Source organism: Myotis myotis, unplaced genomic scaffold (genome assembly GCF_014108235.1).
Source record: "Myotis myotis isolate mMyoMyo1 unplaced genomic scaffold, mMyoMyo1.p scaffold_m19_p_3, whole genome shotgun sequence".
NCBI classification, from domain to species: Eukaryota; Metazoa; Chordata; class Mammalia; order Chiroptera; family Vespertilionidae; genus Myotis; species Myotis myotis.
Window position 1 is genome coordinate 92,343,460 of NW_023416335.1, and position 25,192 is coordinate 92,368,651.

General features: G+C 40.2%; 1 protein-coding gene across 1 annotated transcript in view; it reads right to left on the minus strand.

Moving 5' to 3' along the window:
* Window positions 1–25,192, minus strand: part of LCP1 (lymphocyte cytosolic protein 1) — a 68,580-nt gene that overhangs the window by 3,290 nt on the left and 40,098 nt on the right. Inside the window, exons 10-15 of the mRNA XM_036298244.1 lie at window positions 16,426–16,621; window positions 14,337–14,415; window positions 13,652–13,766; window positions 12,707–12,840; window positions 5,538–5,661; window positions 2,529–2,653 (exon numbers count right to left, since the gene is read on the minus strand). Coding sequence (XP_036154137.1) covers window positions 2,529–2,653; window positions 5,538–5,661; window positions 12,707–12,840; window positions 13,652–13,766; window positions 14,337–14,415; window positions 16,426–16,621 — 773 coding nt within the window. The remainder of the gene's footprint in view (window positions 1–2,528; window positions 2,654–5,537; window positions 5,662–12,706; window positions 12,841–13,651; window positions 13,767–14,336; window positions 14,416–16,425; window positions 16,622–25,192) is intronic.

The window sequence follows — 25,192 nt, forward strand, 5'->3', positions numbered from 1 at the left end:
AAGATGTAATTAGTTAAGATGAGGTCATATGGGAGTAATGTGGGGCCCTAATACAATATGACTTGGTGTCTTTATAAGAACAGTGGAAGAGACACAGACACACACACAGAGGGAAGATAACCATGTGAAGTCACAGACACAGGGAAGAAGGCCATGTGAAGATGGGGGCAGAGATTGGAGTGATACATTTACAAGCCAAGGCTTGCTGGCCAAGGCCAGAAGGCAGGAGAGGGGTATGGAACCAACTTTCCCTCATAGCCCTCGGAAGGAACCAACACTGCTGACACTTGATCTTAGATATGTACCCTCTACACTGCGAGAGAACAAATTTCTTTGAAGTCACCTTGCTTGTAGGTATTTTGCTATGGCAGCCCTCAGAAAGTAATACAAGCTTTTCTGAGAAAGGTGCTTCTCTAGAGTAGAGGTCAGCAAACTTCCCACAAAGGACCAGATAGTTAATATTTCAGACTTTGTGGGCTTTGCCACAACTAGTCAACTCTGCCACTGTAGCAGGGAAGCAGCTATAAAAATATGGATAAATAAGCACAGAGGTGTTTCAATAAAACTTTATTTATAAAAGCAGATGACAGGCCAGACTATATAGTTGTCTGCTGACCCCCACTCTATGTGGTAAAGCAAATGGCAGTTGCTTCCAAGCAGGAGAAGGCTCTGATCTTGAATCCCATCCCCTGCCCATATGTATACATGGATTTTCACAAAAAGGGTGTTTGTATTTGGGCCTGCCATATACGAACTAAATAAAGTGTCCTATAATTATGATTAGAAAATTGGTTTTATGAAAATATAAGGCTGCTTATCAATTGGAAGAATACACTTGCTTTTTGTCTTGCTCTCTCTAATCCCAGGAGACATAAAACTACTATTGCACAATCCTATCTAATAAAAGAGAAACATGGTAATTGGCATATGACCGCTACCCTTCCCATTGGCTAATTAGCGAGATATGCAAATTAACTGCCAGCCAAGATGGCGGCCGGCAGCCAGGTAGCTTGAAACTAACATGAGGCTTGCTTGCTTCAGTGACGGAGGACTCCAACGTTCCCCGCCTGCCTTGCCGGCCTCTGAGCCTGCAGTTTAAGAAACATTGTAATGAATATAGAAGCTAAACAAAACCCCAGAAACCTGCTTTCAGCGAGCCGGGATCTCAGAGCTGGAGTTGATACAGAGTTTCGATTATAGAACCAAAACAAACCAGATACCTGCTTTCAGGAGCAGAGGCCTAAGAGCTGGAGCCTCAGAGCTAAAGCTGGCCCAGAATAAAAGAAAAAAGAAAAAAAGGAGCGGTTGGGAGCTTCCGTCATCCGCCAGCCTGAAAACAGCCATCATCCCCTCACCCAGGCTGGCCAGGCACCCCAGTGGGGACCCCCACCCTGAAGGGTGTGTGACCAGCTGCAAACAGTCATCATCCCCTCACCTAGGCTGGCCAGGCACCCCAGTGGGGACCCCCACTCTGATCCAGGACACCCTTCATGGTAAACCAGCCAGCCCCACCCATGCACCAGGCCTCTATCCTATATAGTAAAGGGGTAATATGCCTCCCAGCACTGGGATCAGCGTGACAGGGGGGAGCTCCCCAACCCCCTGATAGCCCTGCAGCTCTGTGTGTGACAGGGGGTGGGGCCACAACCTCCCTATCGGCCCTGCTCTGTTTGTGACAGGGGAAGGCGCCCCAACCCCCTGATCGCCCTGCGACTCTGTGTGTGACAAGGTGCGGCGCCCCAACCCTCCCACCCCCCACGGGCCCTGCTCTGTGTGTGACAGGGTAGAGCCATAACCTCCCCATCGGCCCTGCCCTGAGTGTGAGAGTGGCGGCACCCCAACCCCCTGATCGGCCCTGCTCTATGGGTGATAGAAGGCAGCGCCCCAACCCCCTCCCCCCCACGGGCCCTGCTCTGTGTGTGATGGGGTAGAGCCATAACCTCCCCATCGGCCCTGCCCTGAGTGTGACAGTGGTGGTGCCCCAACCCCCTGATCGGCCCTGCTCTGTGTGTGACAGGGGGGAGCTCCCCACCCTCCTGATGGGCTCTGCTCTGTGCATGACGGGGGGAGCTCCCCAACCCCCTGATTGGTCCTGCTCTGTGCGTGACAGGGGGTGGTGCCGCAACCTCCCCATCGACCCTGCCTTCAGTGTGACAGGGGGCGGTGCCCCAACCCCCCAATCGGCCCTGCTTTGAGCCCGACCAGGGGCTGCACCTAGGGATTGGGCCTGCCCTCTGCCACCCGGGAGCAGGCCTAAGCCAGCAGGGCGTTATCTCCCAAGGGGTCCCAGACTGCGAGAGGGCACAGGCCGGGCTGAGGGACCCCCCCTTCCACCCCGAGTGCACAAATTTTTGTGCACCGGGCCTCTAGTATCTAAAATAATGATGATGGGACACAACAAGTCACAAGAAGAAAAAGCATCAGTAGTGAAACTAAAGTGTTTGCACAAAGGCACAAACAATAGACTTTATAGGTATCCAGTGGCCAGTTGGATCCTTCCCTCTCTGACCTCAGGTCTATTTACGTACTTTGCATTGTTGAGTTTCTCTTCATCGTTCAGGTTCTCTGTCTTCAGAAGATCATAGTTAATGGAACCCGGTTGAATGGCATCGATGAGGTCCAGGACAGGCAGACTGGTACTGATCCTCGGGTCCTGCACACAGAATGACGGGCTTTATCAGTGCGCTCCCAGGCTACTTTCATTTCGTTCAAGGGAAGTGGGTGGTTCTTTCCTCTTAAATATAAAATACATACTGCTGGTCTGGAAAATGCAACCGTGTTGCACATTAATTGTAGTTTCAAATCAATTGCAGTTTCAGTAGAGGCATTAGTGACTTCCTAAGTAGCTCAATAAACAGAGGAAACCTACTGTATACCAACACGCGGGAGCCATTCTCAAACGGCGTGTGAATGAAAGTAAGCACAACTAGAGAAAAGCAGAGAGGTTGAAACGTTTAATGTAACTACTGGTATGAACAGAGGAAGGAAAGATTTGATTAAAAAAAAAAAAAAAACATCAAGAAGGAGAGACCAAAGATGCTAGGGGAAACCTTGCTTCATTCTGGGGGATATCCCGGAGGTGATGGGCAGGGATAGTGACAAGGGCTCAGTTGGACAGGAGTTTCAGTAGATGCTCATTTCTTGGAGACCTCAAGGAAACAAAAGAGTCCATAGGTCCAGGGAGACAGTGTTGGCAATTATGTGATTAAATGAAATGACAGTAACTAATATTTGTTGGTGTTTCACAGTTTGCTCAGCATTTTTTTAAAAAAATAATTGTAGGTTGAATTTTCTTCTCTTCTTACAATAATTATTTTTTTCACTTTTTTATTGAATTTATTGGGGTGACATGGTTAATAAAATTATATAGGTTTCAAGTGTACAATTCTACAATACATCATCTGTATTGTATTGTGTGTTCAGCACTCCAAGTCAAGTCTTCATCCATCATCATTTATCCCCCTTTGCTCTCTTCTATCTCCATTACCCCACTTTCCCTCTGGTAATCACCATCATGTTGTCTGTGTTTACAAATTAAAAAATTTTTTTTTGCTTAATCCCTTCACCTTTTAAAATAAATTTTCTCACTTGTCACCACAGATATAGGCACCTGAATTTAATTTACAGTGAGTAAAGGAAGTTTCTGAGGTTAAGTAAGTTGCTGATAAGTGGTGGAGCTGGGATTTGAACCCAGGTATTCTGACTCAAAACCCAGGTCTCTTTCTTTAGCATTTGTAAACGTTTTGATGGTCATAGTAATGGTTAAGTGACCTACAGATACACTGCTTTGCAACCTCACCCACAGATAAAAGACACTTTCTCCTCACTGATGGACCCTCACCTGCAATCACTAGCTCTAACCTCAGGAGTTACTTGAGCTTCAGGTTCCTCACTTATAATGTGAGAAAAACCATAAAGCTGACTTCACAATGTCTGTGAAGATGAAATGAGACATTAAAAACAAGGAGCCCTGGTACTCAGAGAGCATTCCATATGGGGCAAGCCCTTCTCCTTTGCTCTTCTCCACCACCTTTCCAACTATCTTTCTCTCACCAGCCTCCATACCTCCACTCAGCAATTCAGACTGAACGGTAAGGTGGAGGGGGCACAGAAAGGACTGCTATGTGTGATGCACTCACTGGGACTGGGCACTCCTGGTACAGCCCAACCTTTCTGCCCTTTTTGGTAGGAGGAGATTTTACTTTTTTTCTTGATTTTGAATCAGAGGATTGGTATCATGATCAACTGCCTCACTGAACCTGTTAATACAACTCCAAAGTGGTCCTTTCTCCAAACATTGACCTTTAAACCAGAAAAATGTAGATAAGATGGCATAGATATTATAATATGGATCAAGTGTATAGGTCCCTTGAGGAAGGATCCTGTTAATGTATAAAACATGAGCTAAGAAATTTAATAAAAGATAATGCTATTATTATTAATAAAAATGGGGTTTGGATACAAGTACTCAACTGCTTTTTTCTCAGAAAATACTGCATGGGAGATCTTTTAGCATTTTATATTTCACCATCATAATGTTAACAATCTGAATCATGGAGCTGTGCACATTTTAAGAATATTATCAAAACATGGTCTCACTCATATGTGGAATCTAATGAAGAACATAAACTGATGAACAAAAATAGACCCAGAGACATAGAAGCATCGACAGACTGTTAAACCTCAGAGAGAAGGCAGGGGAGGAAAGTGGGGGAGAGATCAACCAATGAACTCATCTATACTAATAAAAGGGTAATATGCTAATCAGACCAGGCCAACCAGACATCTTCCGGTTGTCCAGTCCTCCTTCTGGACATAGACACTGTGGCAGAGGGCTGAGGCAGAGGTGGTTAGGGGTGATCAGGCCAGCAGGGGAGAGCATTTCGGGGCTATCAGGCTGGCAGGGGAGGGCAGTTAGGGGTGATCAAGCAGGCAGGCAGAAGGGCTAGGGGTGATCAGGCAGGCAGGCAGGCAGGTGAGTGGTTAGGAGCCAGCGGTCCCAGATTGTTAGAGGGATGTCTGACTGCCTGTTTAGGTCTGATCCCCCTAAGGGTCCCAGATTGGAGAGGGTGCAGGCTGGGCTGAGGGACCCCCCTCCCGTGCTCAAATTTTGTGCACCAGGCCTCTAGTATGCATATATGCATAATCCACGGACACAGACAATAGACTGGTGAAGACCTGGGATGGGCTGGGTGCGAGGTGGGAGAGGTCAATGAGAAAAAAAGGGGGCATATGTAATACTTTCAACAATAAAGATTAAAAAATATTATCATATTTGTTATTACTTTATAAGAACAAAACCTAAAATGTATGTAAATATGATTGGTTTTTAAAATTAATTATTACAGGAGAAAGTGACAAGAAGTTTGTCAATGAAATAGCTATGAACATCAAAACGATAATGGGTCATTCTGCAAAATCAAAATTGGAGGGGAACCTGAACTACCTCACACTTAAAGTCACTTTAAAACAGATAGAAAACAATAATGATAAGCATGGAGCTTAGGTGGTCATGAGCAGTAGACTAAGAATTTTACCTTGAAACTAGAGATGGATGAACGTTTCTCTGCTTCCTTCAATGTTTCATTTACCCAGTTGACAATAATCTCATCATTGACCTTCTGCCCACCTCCAATTTCTTCCAGAATATTCAGTGTGTACCTGAACAAAAATCAAGAATGATTTTTTGGAAAAAAAGTTGCTAAATATTTCAATATCACAGAAAGTAGCTAAGGTAGAAAATATCTTTTCTTTCTAGGTATGTCACAAAAGATAGCCTGGACATCATTACATTAGTGGGGGATGGGGGGGGGGCGGAATATATATATATATATATATATATGTTCTTTTTAAGATAACTTAAAATATAACTTTATGACTGTTAGAATGAGATGCAGAGCAAATACCTCCTAAGCACTGTCATTGCTTCTTGGGTCAGAAGAGAAGGCAGATGAGAAGAGAAGCAAGGGAAGGGAAATGATGCAAAAGATCTGAACCAGTAATGCTTTGCTTAAAGGAACCATAAACAAAGAAGGAAAAAGTCAATATTAGAAAGGCCCAAGTAGCCAACATATTAAATACACATATGTAAAAGAGTTTCCTTCTTATATCATAGAACAGAAATGTTAGGAATACCTCACAGTGAAGGTCATTTTAAAGTAGAAACCAAAGTTAAGCTCCAGTCTGAGAGTAAGAATCACCTTAGAATGTTATAAGAATTGGTTTTTTTTTTTAAAAAAATATATATTTTATTGATTTTTTACAGAGAGGAAGGGAGAGAGATAGAGAGTTAGAGACATCGATGAGAGAGAAACATCGATCAGCTGCCTCCTGCACATCTCCTACTGGGGATGTGCCCACAACCCAGGTACATGCCCTTGACCGGAATTGAACCTGGGACCTTTCAGTCCGCAGGCCGACGCTCTATCCACTGAGCCAAACCAGTTTCGGCAAGAATTGGTTTTGTTTGTGAAACTTATTAGGAAGCTTCAAAGCTCTTAACATTTCACGGAACAGATAAGACTCACCATTCCCTAAGGCAACTCCCTCTGAAAGGTGAAATACACAGAAGAAAGCCTAGCATTTGAGCAGGTTTGTTGGCCTAAAGGTTCAGGCTTGCAGGAGAGGGTCAAATTACCCATGCAAAACTTTCAGGGCTAGGGTTTCAGTGTGTACTGTTCACTCTGAAACTCAAGTATCCTGCCATTGTCTGGAGGGAGGGCCTACTCAAATGAGGTCACCCTCCAGTTGGTTGCCTAGGATTGTGTACACAATCCATCGGGTATACTTTCCCAATTACTGATTCTATGGAAAACACAATTTTCCCACAATTTCCCACATGGCTTTCAAGTTTAATCTCTGAAATAGGAGTGATGCCCTGCTTCCTCCAGGTTACGGCATCTTTTCGCCATTGTAGCCGGGAGGAAAAGAGTTCCTGCAATTATATACAAGGCGGGGCAGAAATAGGTTTATATTTGAGAGTATGTGAAATACAGAGTTTATTCTTGTATTATTATTTTCCATACAAATAATTATAAACCTACTTTTGCTCCACCGTGTGTGTGTGTGTGTGTGTGTGTGTGTGTGTGTGTGTGTGTAATTATGTTTACCAATCTGGCATCAAAGTCATCTCAAGTATACCTCTTTAAACACCCCAAAATCAACTGTCTCTTCTTCATTCTACTTCTCCTCCTCATAGAATTTCCCTTCTAAAGTACAGTTCTGGTCATGTCATTTAAAGTGACATGGCTCAAAGAATATAGGTCAAATTCCTTAGAATGGCACATACATGAGGTCCTTCATAATTTGGCCTTGGTATCTCTTTTCAATGAACCTCTTATTTCTTATTCCTTCCTCTCTTCTTGGTCTTATTCTCAAGCCCCCCTGCCCCCGCAAAAAATAACGCACACTCACGTTTCAATCTCACAGAACCATCAGCAGCTCCCCGACCAAACCATGCATCCTCCTGATTCTCTGATTCAGCTTTGTTCTCTGGGAAGGGATTTCTAATTCTTTGAACAATTTTCAGTGAAGCACTTACTTGTTTCCCAGAACTTCTGATGGAGTTGATGTGCATGTCTCTGCCTACCATGTCATCTCAGACAAAATCCATAACCTTGTTCATCATATTGTTTTCAGGGGTTAGCAGAGTGCCTGAGCATCTAGTATATGGAGGAGTGAAGTGGTGGGTGAAATAAATAGAATGGTTTCTCCCATAGAAAGCAAAAATAAAGTCAAGATGGGTAATATTTAATGTGGACCCAGAGAGGGGACCAAAATGAGAAAGACTAATGAGGACAAATGGGATAAGTCTCAGGTAAATTTTTAAAATATCCCTAGTTTAGAAAAAGGCCCTAGTTTTGATCTGTTCATAATGATGATGCTTTATGGCAACACTGGCTTCTTGTTTCCATGTGTATTAAGTTATTATCATCTACCATAACATTTAAGCATTTCTTCCTAGTAAAGTCATTGAGGATGGTACATTAGTGTTTGCCTCCTTAGGTCATGTCTCTGTATAGTTTGATGAAAACAAAGTTTAACATAGCAGCTTCACTCATCTCAGGAATGAATTCTTACTTCTCTTTGTCAAGAGCCCCAGCCTGTTTTATTGACGCTCTCACATGGATAGAAGCAGTGCTTTTGACCTACTTCTTGAGCTAGGGAAGCAAATGGCACAGAGGAGAAGCTCACCTTTACACAAGAGTCTATCCATGAAAATATTTTTTAAAAAGCCACTAAAGAACAGGGAAGTTTAAAAAGATGGAGAAAACCATGGCGGCAGCTCACTGCATTCAGGTGTCTGAGAATGGCCCCTCACAGTGGCACAGAGCTCTGGTGAACACAAAGTTGGCTTTCTGCCACCTCACGGGAGATGCAGAGGTTTAAAATGGAGCCCCATACTTGCTGGTGAGGACAGTGGTAAAAACAAAGGGAAGGAAGGATACAATTAGGTTGGAGCCTCAACTCTAAGCTTTAAATGTAGATAAAAAATTTAAAACAGAAATCAATTTGGCCTATGTCTACCTATGAATTTCCTTGTGAAATACTCCATATCATCAAATATGTTTGGGGGCAACTGTGCTATTATTGATAGGTCTCTCCAGACAAGATCCCAGTACCACAGGTGTTTGCAAAACTGTGCTGTGCTGAAAAGTCCTCCTCTGTCAAATTGAACTGGCATCAGGAGCCCCAGCTTCAGCCAGGGTCTCAGTCAACCAAACAGGATTGGAGAGGTGTGTGCGTGTGGGCCTCCATGAGCTGCAGCCATTACTTCTTTGCTTTCCTGCCTTCCAATACTTGCTTTATTTATTTAACTTTTGAACCAGAAGGACAAACCTTTGTGTTTTGTTTTTCAAGGACCTATGCCAAATTCATTGTCCTAGACTATTTGATTTGGGGAGAATCCTCCCATTTGTCTAACTCAGACTCTGTATTCATTTGCTGGAGTCTAACCGGCAGCCTACTTCTTTCAGGCTTTTGTCTCCAAATTTATACACACACTATTTGCCAGCTTTGCACCCTGAGGACTATTTCCAGGCTACTAAAAGGGAAAGGTTTAAACATACATCTCTTATTTGTTCTCAGGGAAAAAAATGGCATGCTCTTCATTGCCCAGATAAATGACCTGAGCACATCTGTGCAATCCAATGAAATAAATTCCAGCTAAAATTGCCTCTAATAGGTCTTTACATTTCTTCTGGTGGCATTTACATAATTTTTAGTCATTTCATCGGCTTCAACAATAATATATTTCTCTCTCCACTTTCTTACATGCACAATTCTTATATAGTAAACACTCATGAGAAATGTGACATTAACCAGGTGGCAACAGTGGCAGTAGCAGACTAGACCTTGTTTTATATATATGCCAGACATAAAGTATGACTTTGGGCCACATTTTTATAAGACTTCCACAACAAAGATTATATTACAAGGTGATTTTCAGATATTATGAAATCCAAAATAGAATAAAGTTGGCCTGAGTTTTTAAATAATTAAAACAGAAAATATCAAAGATTATTTTATATTCAAACCCACAGGTCAATTTAACTTTTGCAACTAAAAAGATTTTTGCTTTGGTTTTTAAAACAATCAGTATCAAAGCCAGCTCATTAAGAGTTAAAAGCACATGTGAAAGACAACAGAGAAAAGTTCAAAAATAGTTTCTGAAAATGCACTGGTGAAAATGCATTGGTTAGAAACATACAGGTCTAGATACATGAAGTGAAAAAGGAGATAGAGTTGAAGTTTCTTTAGCTCTGGAGTTTTCTGGGCCAGAGAAGTTTTATGACACCTGCCTCAGGCTTCAAGGAGGCCCCAGGTTAGAAATGGGTAGTAGAGAACTATACTTGATAAAACAAATGTGAATCAGACTGTGAAAACTATTATAATCACTTCTGATTATTCTAAGCACCTGGAAACATTAACATAATTTGAGGACTATTATGAAGACCTGCAGACGGTGGCCTGGGCATGAAGCTGAAATGCCTAGACCAGTGATGACGAACCTTTTGAGCTCGGCGTGTCAGCATTTTGAAAAACCCTAACTTAACTCTGGTGCTGTGTCACATATAGAAATTTTTTGATATTTGCAACCATAGTCAAACAAAGATTTATATTTTTGATATTTATTTTATATATTTAAATGCCATTTAACAAAGAAAATCAACCAAAAAAATGAGTTCGTGTGTCACCTCTGACATGCGTGTCATAGGTTCGCCATCACTGGCCTAGACACACAACACACCTTGTGGTAGCCATTACCTTATTAGATGTAAGGTAAGGTGACATGTGGTTTCTGGAGCTTCCTTCCAGGTAGAAAAATGAATTAAGTCACATTAACATAGGCTCTAAGTAAGTGTTATAAGACTTCTGCCCAGTCAGAGCTATCATTATAGGGGGACAAAGCAAAGCATTTAAAAGTAAACAATGTTATACTTACAGATTTGCTTTCTAAAAGTAAAAATACTTTTGTACCCAAAATTGCTTATTTTTCTCATAATTTATTTTATATTTGTATACCTTATTATATTCCACTATTACTAATAATACCACCATCTGGCTCTCATAGCAATCAAATTTATAGTCAGTTTTAAAAGATAGCTAAATTTTTTTTTTAAAGAACTAGCAGAAAATTCTGCTTCTGTCCATGATGAGGTTAACAGGACCTGATTTACCCTGCTGCCTTAGATACCTAAAACACAATGTAAAAGCACATGAAACAATGTGTTCAGACTTGGAGTAACTGAAAGCACAAAACAGTGGTCCCTGAAGGAGGGCAACCAAACATGGTTAGCCCTAAGATTGTCCCAGCTTATTGCATGATGCATTTCCAGGCTGCAGTGTAGGGAGAGGAACCCAAATAGAGCATGACGTTGAGAGGGGGCTGAAACCTTGAGGAAGCCAAGATGCCTAGGATTTGTAGGACAGAATACCAGAGAAGAGAAAGCCGCCTGTAAAGAAGAGAGTCATTTAGAAAGAAAGTTCCAGAGACCTTCAGAGGGTGTGCCTCAAGTCTTTGGCATGCATGTGAAGAAACTGCCAGAGGTTCGGAAAAGAATTGTCAGAAATGAACGGCCAGAACAATGCTTGGAGCTCACTCAAGGGTGGCAATAATTTGGTTCTCATCAGTCAAAGTGGAAGAACCATATGATACAAGGAGCATCAAGTAAAGTATTCGGAAGAGATGATCTCAGTATTGAGATACAAAATTAACTCAAGACTAATTAAGGCTTTAAGTAACCCTTAAAATGATCACCTGCTTTTAAGTAAGTAACAACTGCATCCCAGGACTAAATTCTAGAATATTTATTTCGAGGAAAACAGAAATATCCAGTACATATCAAGGAAAAGTTCAAAATGTCTCATATACAATAAAAAAATTAGGAAGCATGCAGGGAAGTAGGAAAATATGACCCATAATGAGGATAAAAATCAATTAATAGAAACAGACCTAGAAGTAACAGTTATTATAATTATATTCTGTTTGTTCAAGAAGGTAGAGGAAAGAGCTATGGGATATGCCAAAAAGATCTGAATCAAGTATTTATACTTGAAAACCATAATGTCTTGGATAAACATTGTATACCCTGAATGGGATTAATGGAAGATTAGATGTTGCAGAAGAGAGTAATGAATTAGAATACAAAGCAATAGAAACCACCCCAAATACAACATAGAGAGAGAAAAAAGGAAAAATAGAGAGAAAAATGAATAGAACTTCAATGAACTCTGGGCACTTTCAAATGACTAAATATATATGTATTTGGAGTCCTCCCCCGAAACAAGGGTGGGTAAGCATAGGAAACATATTTGAAGCAATAAAGGCCAAAATTATTTCAAATTTGATTAAAACTATCAACCCACAGATTCATGACAAATCTCAATCATGAGCAACATCAAAAGACATTATAACCAAATTGCTTTAAACCAGTGATAAAGAGAAAATCTTAAAAGAAGCCTGAAAAAAAAATATATTCTCTGTATATTATATTATATACAGAGAAAGAAAGCTAAAAATGACAAAAGATTTATCTTTGGAAATAATGCAGACCAAAAGATACTAAACACTATCTTTGAAAAAAATATCTTTCAAAAATGAAAATGAACTTTTAAGACATGTAGAAGCTGAAATTATTCCTCTGTACTATTAGAAATATTTCCACTGGAAGGCATATGATATCAAATAAAAATCTGTATTTATACCATGGAAAGAAGAGTATCAGAAATGGCAAATATGTAGGTAAATGTAGCATATTTCCCCCATATTTTGAAAAAATCCCTTTTAAAGATAATAGACTGTTACTAACACAAGTAAGTCAATTTAAAAGCAAAAGGATGGAAGAAAAATATGCCATGCTAACACTAATCAACAGGAAGCTGAAGTGACTAAATTAATATCATAAAAAGTAGATTTCAGAGAAAAGACTACTACCAGGCATAAAGAGAGTCATTCCCTAATGGAAAGGGGGTGATTAATTAAAAGGACAAAATAATCTAAAATATTTATGAACCTAACAAGAGTTTCAAAATACCTGAAACAAAACTGATAGAACTGAAAGGAAAAAAATTTAAAAGACTTTTGGTTTTAAGTTTAGCTTAAAATATAGTTTTCCTAGATTAAGCCACATTCCTAAAAATTTTCTAGTACTTTTTTAGGTTAATAATACACTCAATAAAAAGCTATTTCCCTGAGTTGCATTACCTTCTCATTAACTGCCAAATCAAGGCCAATGTTAGTGTGCGGTTTCCTTCATTGAGATCTTGTCCACCAATGCCAACCAGGGAAAACTTAGCTTGATTCTTCCCCAATTCCACAGCATAGTTACAATTCTCAAGCTGTTAATGAAGAAAGAGGACAACAATCTAATGTAATCATCTCTATGGTGCTAAAATACTAAAAAAAATTATGATAATAAAAATAAAGACAAAATGAAATAAACACGGCTAGATTAAATGATCTCTCAAGTCTTGCCTGCTTCTGAAATTCTAGGATTCTAAATTAGACACAGAAAGTTCCATCTTTTCTTAAATAAAACCTTTCATTTCTACCAAAAAATATTCACAGTGTACTCTAAGTGTAAAACCAAAATAAATTCATCATTGTGGACATTTTCATGGCCATGCTCAGTTACCTGTCCGTAATATTCCTAAAATAGCTGAATTTCTAAAGGTTGGCCTGGAAAAATCTGGATTCTCTATTCTACATGCACACAGTGGACTGACACGTGAGACAGATATTCCTGTGGCTCTGCGTGTATAGTAGGAATGTTTGTGCCAACCGTGTGGCTACTTTTCCATAACAATGTGTTCTCACTGTGTTGACATTAGACAAACTATTTGTACAAGTCAAATTGTGAGTACAAAGTTCCAATTCTTTGGAAAATTAGAATGAGAATCTTGCTGGGGGAAGAGACCCTGCCCTGCTCTAATTGTCTTAATTAGAATTTTTACAGCATAATATTTAAAGACATCCAACATGGAATTATAAACAAACAAACAACTCGCTTTAATACAACTAGATGTCTGATTGCTCAACTGTAATTTTAAACACTGGATAAACATTACTTATCTTCTAAGTTTGGCCTCCTGGTAAAGTATTCACAGAATGGTTTTGCAGGCCTACACCTACTGAAACATTTATATTTACCTTCTTCATATTGCCCCCCAGTTTGGGGTATGGTGGTTTGTTTACTCTGTTCCAATCGACAGGGACTTTAATCTTTTCATAGAGCTGGAAGATGACCAGGGCATCTGATAAGTCACTGAACAAAAAGCAAACACAAAAGAATTCTCAGATAGCGAACATTTATGAAGGGTCTATAGTGAGCTAGGCATTTCCTTATATATTAGCTTAAGGAATATTCACAATTTGGTAAAATTGATGTAAACAGCTCCATCTTTTGAGGTAAAGAAACTGACTCAGACATTGAGGGAACTTATTTGAGGTCTTCCCTAGGAAGACCTATGTTCCTTCAACGAAAACTCATTGCCTCCAGGGAAAAAAATAAGGCTCTAGTAAGTGGCATAGGAGACAATCACAAACTTAACATTTATTGTTTTGCCTACTTGTGAGCAGGTTATACATAGGCTGGCAACATATAGTATATTTGTCCTTTTGCTAGGTTATGATTTTGTATGAAACACATAGCCAGGTTGGTGTATGAAAGTGAGTTTCTCTTTTTCTGAACATCCAACATCTGCAGATAGGTCAGTTTGGCACTTCTCCCCTTTTCATCAAGGTGCACACATTTTGTGAAGAGAACTGCATATCATAGCAGTATTTGAAATCTTGGGGATCTTTCAAGGTTTCCAGAGTCCCCAAATATTCTTACCTGTACAAATGATTGACTCGAGGGTTAACACCCAAGGAGTTCATCCAGTTCCTAAATGTCCGTTCTTCTCTTGTCTCACCTAAATTAATGAAGACTGGTTATCTTTCAGGCCCCTAGACAATATGCCTTATTAAAGTTTAATAAAGAGGTTGTAATAAAAACTGAAGTAGAATTTTAAAAATTAAATAAACCCTAATGGATTTGGATGAGGTTGCTATTCTGTGTTAATTTTTCTATTTCAATTTAACAAGTATTTATCTGGTGTTTATTAGCAGTGGGCAAGATCCTTTGTGAGGAAACTGTCAGTTGGCCCTCAAAGGCTTACATTCTTTCTGGAAAAACTTCTGGTCATCAAAGAGAGCTCATGTAAGCTAGAGAGCTAATGTGCGAGGTAGACACGTTTGATATTTGAGTTGAGATAGGGAAGAGAATAGTATGGGCTAAATTTGGAGGAAGAGGAATTTGAGCTTCACCTTCTAGAACTGGTAAAATCTGGCTAATGAAGATTAAAGGGAAGAGGATTTAAGGATATGGTAGGGGTGGGATTAGGAGATAGAGTAAATATGAACCCAAAGGGAGTGATAGGTAAGGCCTTATTAAAACCATTAGGAACTGATTTTTCAGGGATCTGTGTTGTTCAGTGCATGGAGATAATGCTGTCCAGTGGCTGGAACCAGAATCAGAGATATTTGTGTGAGGTAGCAGATTTGGGTTGATATATTGGACAATCATTATAGTTCTTTTTTATATTACTATAATAAATTCTTGAGCAAGGCTGAGATATAATGAAAGCAGTATTGTGATGTGCCTGACAGCAGTGTGTAGAATTTCTGGAAGGCAATATACATTTAAATTAAATTAAACTTGCAGAGGGGATAGTGTTTGACACTAGCACATTCAAGAGCTTGATGAATGGAGGAATAGGCCCACAAGACCTATTGAAATAGTTGTTGTGTGATTTAATAAAAGTCTAAAAGAGCAGAAAGGAAAAATAATGATCAAAAAGCCATTCTATAGGAAGAGTTATTAGTATTTGCTGGTTCAATACATTTAGGAGTGAGGACTATATTAAAGTAGAACTGAGGGATTTGGTAATTAAAGAAAAAATGGTAAGGTTAATGGAAATGGAGACTTTCTGAAGGGAGAGGATGGGAGGAGGGTAGAATAGAAAGACAGTGGTGTATGTGTGTGGGAGAAATGATCAATTTTTCTTTGTAAATGCTGAATCTCAAGTGATAGTGAAGGATCCAAAGGCGAATGTAGAGATAGCTGCAAATGGGTGATAAGAGGTTTGATATATATACATGGAGTCAGCAAAATGCATGGACCACTGACCACAATTTATCAAATGATACAAATGCAGCAGTGTTGGAATACAAATTAATTTTGCATTTCTAGCTAGAGTAAAGCATTGTGGAAAAATGATCAACAATATGTTAAATATGGACTTCCTTTCTTTGGTGATAGTCATTTAATATTAACTTTGTTTTGATTTTCCTGTCTCAATATTGAGACTAACTCATGATGGGAATTAGAATAACCATCTCTGGCACTGTTACCTGTTAGAAACTGAGTAACACTATACGCTTTTTTGTTCACACTTAGGGAATCAACTCCCAAAATATAATTGTCAGGGATTCTGCCTCAAAATATGGTTGTGTGCCTCCCATAACCCAAAGCAAAGAAAAAAAAAACAAAAACCTCCGTAAACACCTCCTAGAATAGTTAAAACACATTTTTAGATGATAAGTGGCTGCAATTTCTTGCCTCTAGGAATTAACACTCAGTCCCCTAAGTACATAATTAGATTTTTGGAAGTTAGGATTTATTTCATCTGATAATTAAGTTCATTGTTTTGCCTAAAACAATTCTGATAATGGATAAAGCTTATGTATTATGGATGTGGTGTAATAATATTTGATTTTTCTTGCTTTGCTGTAATAGACTGGATTAATCTATTTTATTCCCTTTGTTATGTATCAGAGAATTCATAACCTGTTTGGATTTTATATTTGCTTAGGAGGTGATTTTGAATTGCCTAGAATTGTGAATGATTTTTTAAACTCTCAATCAACTGGCTTTCAGTTACCTTCAAGAGCCCCCCAGTCTATGTCCTGGTTCTCTGGTTTGTGCAGGGCAGGATATCTGTTAAAGAGGTTGGCAATGAAAGCCAAGTTCAACTTGGGGTTCCCTCGGACAACATCTGTGGCTGTGACAAACTGCCGGCAGCCCAGCCTCTCCGCCTGCTGCAACATGCATTCTGCCCTCTGGATGTCATCCTTCTCCTGCAATGAAAAAAATCAAGGCTGGGTGAAGGTTCTCCATGCACAAAGTAGACATGGATAACAGAAAAAGAAATGGAAATCTTACTGAAGGAAACCTTTAGTGTTTAACCTCAAATAGACACTCAATAACAGCATATTATTATTTATATTCTCCTGAACCGAAATCTGAAAAATCACAAATAAAAGGAATCTTGGGAGTTAAGTAATCCAGTCCTCTCATCTCTATACAGGACCATTTCAGATGCATGATTTGCTGTCCTGTTTTTAAAAATATTCAGTAGACACCTCCCCATATGGCACAGGGAGGCTAACACCAGCGGGACTTCCTGCGCAGACACCATCTCTGGCTGCTGAGTGTAGCAAAAGCTAGCAGGACCCCAAACGCCTGCAGCTGACACCTGTGGGACCAGCTTTGTAGGGAAGGGTATATAGCTCAGAACAGGGACAATCAAGATGAGAGACTCAAGGCAGACCCAGCCTCTGGTCAAAGGAGTTCCTGACCACTGGACTACTAGGGGCTTCAACCTCTTGGACCTCAATTTGGCTGCCCATGGCCAGAAAGGTACAGTAATTAACATTAACCTGCACCGAGAAGCTCCCAGGAGGCCCAGAGTAGACACACCAAGCATCAGAGCAAAATACAGCAAGCCCCAGAAATAGTGGGCTCAAAGCAGCTATATAATAGCTGGCACAACAACATTGGGGTTAAACCTCACTGGCAGCAATTTGGAGGGGAGAACCCTCCCACGAATGGGACAGCAACAATCCAGATCCAATTATAACAGGAGAGCCCAAATAATGCACAATGGGGCATTCCTAGAGCATCCAGCTCAGGTGAAAAAGGAGAATGCACTACTGGCCCCTTCCGGACACTTTTTAGATAAAGCCATCCCACAAAGACTTGGAGGCATAGCAGTTCTAACACATAGGAGCAAATACAAAGAGACAGCTAAATGGGGAGACAAACAAACAACCCCCAATGACAGAAAAGAAGGAATCTCCAGAAGAAGAACTAAATGAAAAGAAGGCAAGCAAGCTATCAGACATAGAGTTCAAAGCAATGATTATAAAGATGGTGAAGGAACTTAGTGTAAATTACAACAGCATGAAAAGGAAAATAGAGGCCATGAATAAGAACCACACAGAAATGAAGAATGATATATCTGTCATCAAGAATACACTGGAAGGGATTAAAAGCAGATTGGATAAAGCAGGAGATTGAATCAGTGATTTGGAAGACAAGGTAGAAACAAATACCCAATTAGAACAGCAAATAGAAAAAAGAATTAAAAAGCAGGAAGATAGCTTAATAGAGCTCCAGGACAACATGAAACATGACATCATCCACATTACAGGAATACTAGAAGGGCGAGAGGGAGAGCAAGGAACAGAGAACCTGTTTAAAGAAATAATGACAGAAAACTTTCCCAACTTACTAATGGAAAATTTCACACAAGTTCAGAAGGCACAGAGAGTCCCTATCAAGATTAACACAAAGAGACCCACATCTAGACACATGATAATTAAAATGGCAAACATTGAAGACAAAGAAAGAGTCTCAAAGGCAGCAAATGAGGGACAAAACATTACCTAAAAAGGAGTTCCCATTAGAACAAGCATGTCAAACTCGCAGCCTGCCAGCCTCAAGTTTGGCATGCTTGCATGAGAATGCCAGCTGACTTCCCAAGAGAAATACTTCAGGCCAGAAGGGAGTGGCATAAAGTACCCAAAGTAATGAAAAGCAAGGGCCTAAATCCAAGACTACTCTATCCAGCAAGGTTATTTTTTAAAATTGAAGGTGAAATAAAAAGCTTTCCAGATAAAAAATGGTTAAATGAATGCATTTATCACCAAACCAGCAATGCATGAAATGTTAAAGGGACTGCTTTAAGAAGAACAGAAGAGAGAGAGAGGATCATAGTCATAAAGCAAATAAAAATGGCAATATGTAAATACCTTTCAATAATAACCTTAAATGTAAATGGCTTAAATGCTCCAGTCAAAAGACATAAGGTGACTGAGTGGATAAGAAAAAACATGACCCATATATATATATATACTGTTCACAAGAGACCCAACTCAGAACAAAATACACTCAGACTGAGAATGAAGGGATGGAAAAATATATTCCATGCAGGAAAAAAAAAAGCTGGGTAGCAAGACTCATATCTGACAAATTAGACCTCATAACAAAGGCCTTAACAAGAGACAAAGAAGGTCACTTTATAATACTAAAGGGAATGACTCAACAAGAAAATATAACCATTATAAACATATATGCACCCAATATAGGAGTACCCAAGGTCATAAAAAAACTCTTGATGGACTTTAAGGGAGAAATCAACAGCAGTACACTCATAGTAGATGTGTGTGTGTGTGTGTGTGTGTGTGTGTGTGTGTGTGCGCGCGCGCGCGTGTGTGATAGTAGACTTTAACACCCATAGATTGCACTGGATAGATCTTCCAAGACAAAAATCTAACAAGAAAATAGAGGCCTTCAATGACACACTAGATCAGATGGATCTAACTGATATTTACAGAACATTTCAACCCAAACAACAGAATATACATTCTTCTCAAGTGCACATGGAACATTCTCAAAGATAAACCACATGTTAGGGCACAAAACAAGTCTCTACAAATTCAAGAAGATTGATATGATACCAAGCATCTTCTCAGATAACAATGTCATGAAGTTAGAAATCAACTACAATAAAAATACTCAAATACATGGAGGCTAAATAGCATGTTATTAAACAATGAATGGATTACCAATGAGATCAAGCAAGAAATTAAAAACTTCCTGGAGACAAATGAAAATGAACATACAACCAAAACCTATGGGACATGGCGAAAGCAGTGTTGAGAGGGAAGTTCATAGTACTACAGGTAACTCAAGAAACAAGAAAAAGGACTAATAAACTATCTAACCTTACAACTAAATGAATTATAAAGAGAACAGAAAGAAAAGCCCAGAGGAAGTATAAGGAAGAAAATTATAAACATCAGAGCAGAAATAAATGATACAGAGACTTAAAAGACAGTACAAAAGATCAATAAATCCAAGAGCTCCTAGCCAGACTCCTCAAGAACCAAAGAGAGAGGACCCAAATAAGTAAAACCAGAAATGAAAGAGGCGATATAACGATGGACCACAGAAATACAAAGGATTGGGGATTTTGGGAAGATGGCGGCGATATAGGCAGATGCGTCCCAGGTCCTGTCCCAGAGCAAATGGAGTGAGCAGCTGAAACTAATAACACTCACACCGAATTGGCGAAATTGCTCAGCTGGTGAGACGGTTTGCAGCCGGGAAGAGCAGTACTCCCCTGGAATGGTAAAAAAAACCAGGGATTTGGGCAGGAAAGTTTGCCAGACCTCTGAGCCCAGAGAGTCGGAGGGAGACCATGTGGCAGACAGCCGCGTCCCTTGGGACAGGCACAGCCCCTGATAGGGGAAAGGAGAACCGCGGGATTCCTGGCGCCGCCGGGGGAATTGAGAGCTGGGTTCTGTGATCACAGAGGACTGAGCCTAAAGGGGGCAGCCTGAAGAGCTGACCAGACCATGCAGCCCCGGTAAGAGAAGAAGCTTACAGAAACCAAGCCTTCCCCGTTACCGCGGCGGCGTTTGTTTGTTTGTTTTCATTGAATCCTGTTCATGGGACATTTCGGATACAGACACTCACCTGTGCTGAAGAGAGGGAGAGTATGCGGAGGAGTGGAATCTGGGGAGAGACTGAGGAGAGAAGGGGGGCCGGGAGAGGTGGCAGCGAATTGAGTGCTGAGACACCCCTGAGCCCAGGACCGGGGCAGCCATTCTCTCCAGAGAGTGAGACTCCTCCCCCCAGCCCCCAGGCAAGGAGTACAGCCACACCCAGATTCCACCCTGTACGAGATCAAGGATTAAAATAACCTGATCAGTCCCTGGGAGTTAACAGGGTCTGGCCTATAGAGGGATTTTCAATCCCAGCAACAACACAGCACCGGTAACTAACTATTACGCAGCCAGCTCTGGGCAGTGAACTTCCACTGGACAGAGAGGCCCTATAGCCTCAGAGGCCAACCCCAGAACACTGCCACCCAGAGGCTGACCCACAAACTGACTCTTTGCCAAACACAAAATAAGGCAGTCTGGGAAACAAATGCGGCCTGCTTTAAAATAAGGACTGTGGTTTACAACACAGAGGAACAGTGTATCGCAGGGAAACTCAACACTCTCCTGAATACCTGGCAGGTCTAAGGCGAGCCACACTGAAGAATAGAAGAACCGAAGGACCTTCACTACTGCAATTTTTTTTTTCTTTTTTCACCTTTTAACTAAGAAACCAATTTTTTTTCTTTTTTTTCTTTTTTTCCTTTTCTTCTTTTTCCATCACCTGATTTTACCCTTTTAATTACTACCTTCTTATTTTTAACCAGTATTTTTACTGCTACCATTTTACCATTTTTTAAAGTGCCATTTTATTTTCTCTTTATTTTATTTTGGGATTAGTGTTCTCCATTCTATTTTCATCGTTATATTATTGGTTGTTTCTAGTTTGCATTCATCTCCAGCGAGCTGTTGCTGGAATTTGTTGGGATTAATGGCTGTTCTATAGGAGTATTCTCCTCATATAAAAAGTCTCTTCCCCTCTTCCACTTCATTCTCTCTTTTTGCTCTTTTTTTCCCTTTTCTTTTCTTTCCTTTTCTTTTCCTTTCTTTTCTTTTCTTTGCTTTTCTTGTCTTTTCTTTCTTTTATTTTCCCCCCTCCTTTTTCCCAATTTCATTTTTGCACTCTTTTTTTTGGTCCCTACTTTTCTTTTCTTTTTTCTCTTTTATCTTTTTCTCTTCCTTCTTCCTTATCCCCTAATTCTCTTAATTCGGGTGGTCACCTTTATTTGGGGTTATTAATATCGTGAATATATTTGTGTATAGTGCCTGGTACGTGGTGCCTTGTTGTGTTGTATTTTGTGCCTTTAAATCAACGCAGCAGATCCAAGCAACAGCAACCTCCTGAGCACCATACCCTCTGCTGAGGAACAGCAGCTGTACGTGAAACCTCGCCTCACCAGCCAGAAGAGCCACCACAGCTGTGAACAGCACCCACCAGAGGAGCTGCTGCCAACTGAAGAGCAGCTGCTACCGCAACCACTCGAAGAGCAACCACAGACCAAGGAGTCACTGCCACCAAGGGAGCAACCACTGAATGACTCAACGTCTAGATATGTCAGTGAGATCAAACATGGGTAGACAAAGAAACCCCCAAAGGAAAGAGAAGGAGGACTCTCCAGAAAAGCAGCTAAGTAATACAGAGGCATGCAACATGACAGAAAAAGAATTCAGAATAAGGGTCCTAGAGTGCATAAACCGGATGGAGAAATACAAAGGATTGTTAGCAAATACTATGAACAACTATATGCCAGCAAACTAGATAACCTGGTTGAAATGGACAAATTCCTAGAAACATACATTCTTCCACAACTAAATCAGAAAGAATCAGAAAACCTGAGTAAGCCAATAACAACTAATGAAATTAAAACAGTAATGAAAAAACTTCCAGTAAACAAAAGTCCTGAACTGGTTGGATTTACAGGTGAATTTTACCAAACATTCAAAGAACTAAGACCTATCTTCCTCAAACTATCCCAAAAAATCCAAGAGGAAGGAACACGCCCAAGCTCCTTTTAAAAATCCAACATTATCCTAATTCCAAAACCATATAAGGATACTACAAAGAAAGAGAGTTACAGGCCAGTATCCCTGATGCACACAGATGCTAAAATCCTCAAAAAAATGTTAGCAAATCAGATCAAGCAAGACATTAAAAAAGATCATATATTATAATCAGTGGGATTTATTCCAGGGATGCAAGGCTGGTACAATATTCACAAATCAACAAATGTGATACATCACATAAACAAATTAAAAGATAAAAACCACATGATCATATCAATAGATGCAGAAAAGGCATTCGATAAAATTCAGCACACATTTTTCATAAAAATTTTCGGTATAGTGGGAATAGAGGGGTCATACCTCAACATAATAAAGGCCATATACGACAAACCTACAACCAACATCATACTCAATGGACAAAAACTAAAAGTGTTTCTCTTAAGAACAAGATCAAGACAGGAATGTCTGCTTTCACCACTCTTATTCAACAGTACTGGAAGTTGTAGCCACAGCAATCAGGTAAGAAGAGATAAAAGGCATCCAAATTGGAAGGGAGGAAGAAAAACTCTTATTACTTGCAGTTTACATAATGTTGTACATAGAAACCCATAAAGATTCTACCAGGAAATTACTAGACTTAATAAATGAATTAGGCAAGGTAGCAGGATATAAAATCAACACCCAGAAATCAATTGCATTTCTATACACCAAATATGAACTCTGAAAGAGAAACTAAAAAAGCAATCCTATTTACCTTTGCAACAAAAAAGATAGGGTATGTAGGAATAAACTTAACCAAGGAGGTAAAAGACCTATACTTGGAAAACTATAGGACATTAAAGAAAGAAATGGAGGAAGATACAAACAAAAGAAAGCATATACCATATTCATGAATTGGAAGAATTAACATCATTAAAATGTCTATACCTAAAGCAATCTAAAGATTCAATGCAATTCTTATTAAAATACTAATGGCATATTTCACAGAGCTAGAAGAAAGACTCCAAAAATTTATATGGAACCATAAAAGACCCAGAAGAGATGCAACAATCTTGAGAAAGAAGAGCCAAATAGGAGGGATCAAAATACCGATAGCAAACCATACTACAAAGCCATTACAACCAAAACAGCCTGGTATGGGTTGGCACAAGAACCGGTATATAGTCCAATGGATCAGAAGAGACCCCAGAAATTCATCCATACCATATGGTCAATTAATATTTGACAAAGGAGGCAAGAACACACAATGGAGTAAAGATAGGCTCTTGAACAGATGGTGCTGGGAAAACTGCAGACATATGCAAAAAGATGAAACTCAACCAGCAATTTATACCATACACAAGAATAAGCTCAAGTGGATAAAATACTTAAATGTAAGGCATGAAACCATAATAACCTTAGAGGAGAACATAGGCACTAAAATCTCAGACATCTCACGTAACAATATGTTTATGGCTACATCTCTTAGGGCAAAGGAAACGAAGGAGAAAATAAACAAATGGGACTACATCTAAATAAAAAGCTCTGCACAGCAAAAGAAACCATCAACAAAAGGAAAAGGGAGCCCACAGTATGGGAAAACAATTTGCCAATGATACATCTTATAAGGGGTTAATGTCCAAAATACGTAAAGTACTCATATAAATCAACAAAAGGAAGGTAAACAATCCAATTAAAAAATGGGCAGAAGATTTGAATAGACATTTTTCCAAAGAGGACATACAAATGGCCAAGATGTATGAAAAATTCTCAAAGTCACTAATCATCAGAGAAATGCAAATTAAAACCACAATGAGATACCACCTCAAACCTGTCAGAATGGCTATCATAAAAAGAAATCAACAAATAACAAGTGCTGGTGAGGATGTGGAGAAATGGGAACACTAGTTTACTGCTGGTGGGAATGCAGATTGATGCAGCCACTATGGAAAAACAGTATGGTGTTTCCTCAAAAAATTAAAAATGGAACTTCCATTTGACCCAGCCATCCTACTTCTCAAAATCTATCCTAAGAAACCTCAAAACACAAATCAGAAAGAATACATGCACACCTATGTTCATAGCAGCATTATTTACTATAGCTAAGATTTGGAAACAGTCCAAGTGTCCATGAAAGGATAAAAAAGCTGTGGTTCATTTACACTATGAACTATTCAGGTGTAAAAAAGAGGGATCTCTTACCCTTTGGGAAAGCATGGATGGACCTGGAAAATATGCTAAGTGAAATAAGCCAAGCTGAGAAAGACAAATATCACATGATCTCACTTATTTGTGGAATCTAATGAAAAAAATCAATTGACAACAAAATAAGACTCGAAGCATGAAACAGACTGATATACTTAATGTGGGGTTGAGAGGATGAGAAGAGATAACCAAAGAACTTATATACTTACTAGAGGCCTGGTGCACGAAAATTCGTGCACTTGGGCAGGGGTGGGGGGGGGGCCCTCAGCCTGGCCTGTGCCCATTTGCAGTCCGGGACTCCTCGGGGGATGTCCAGTTGATGACTCAGGCCCGCTATCTGGGGGATTGGGCCTAAGCTGGCAGTTAGACATCCCTCTGGCAGCATGGGAGCCCTCAGGGGATGTCCGACTAATGGTTTAGGTAGTTAGACATCCCTCTGGCAGCATGGGAGCCCTCAGGGGATGTCCGACTAATGGTTTAGGCCCGCTCCCCCTGTGGAAGAGGGCCTAAGGCATTAGTTGGACATCCTTAGTGCTGCCATGGAGGCGGGAGAGGCTCCCGCCACTGCCGCTGCCCTGGCCAGTCATGAGCTGGCTTCTGGCCGAGCGGCACTTCCCCTATGGAAGCCCACTGACCACCAGGGGGCAGCTCCTGCCTTGAGTGTCTGGTCCCTGGAAGTCAGTGCATGTCATAGAAACTGGTCATTCCAGGTCGTTCAGCCATTAGGATCAA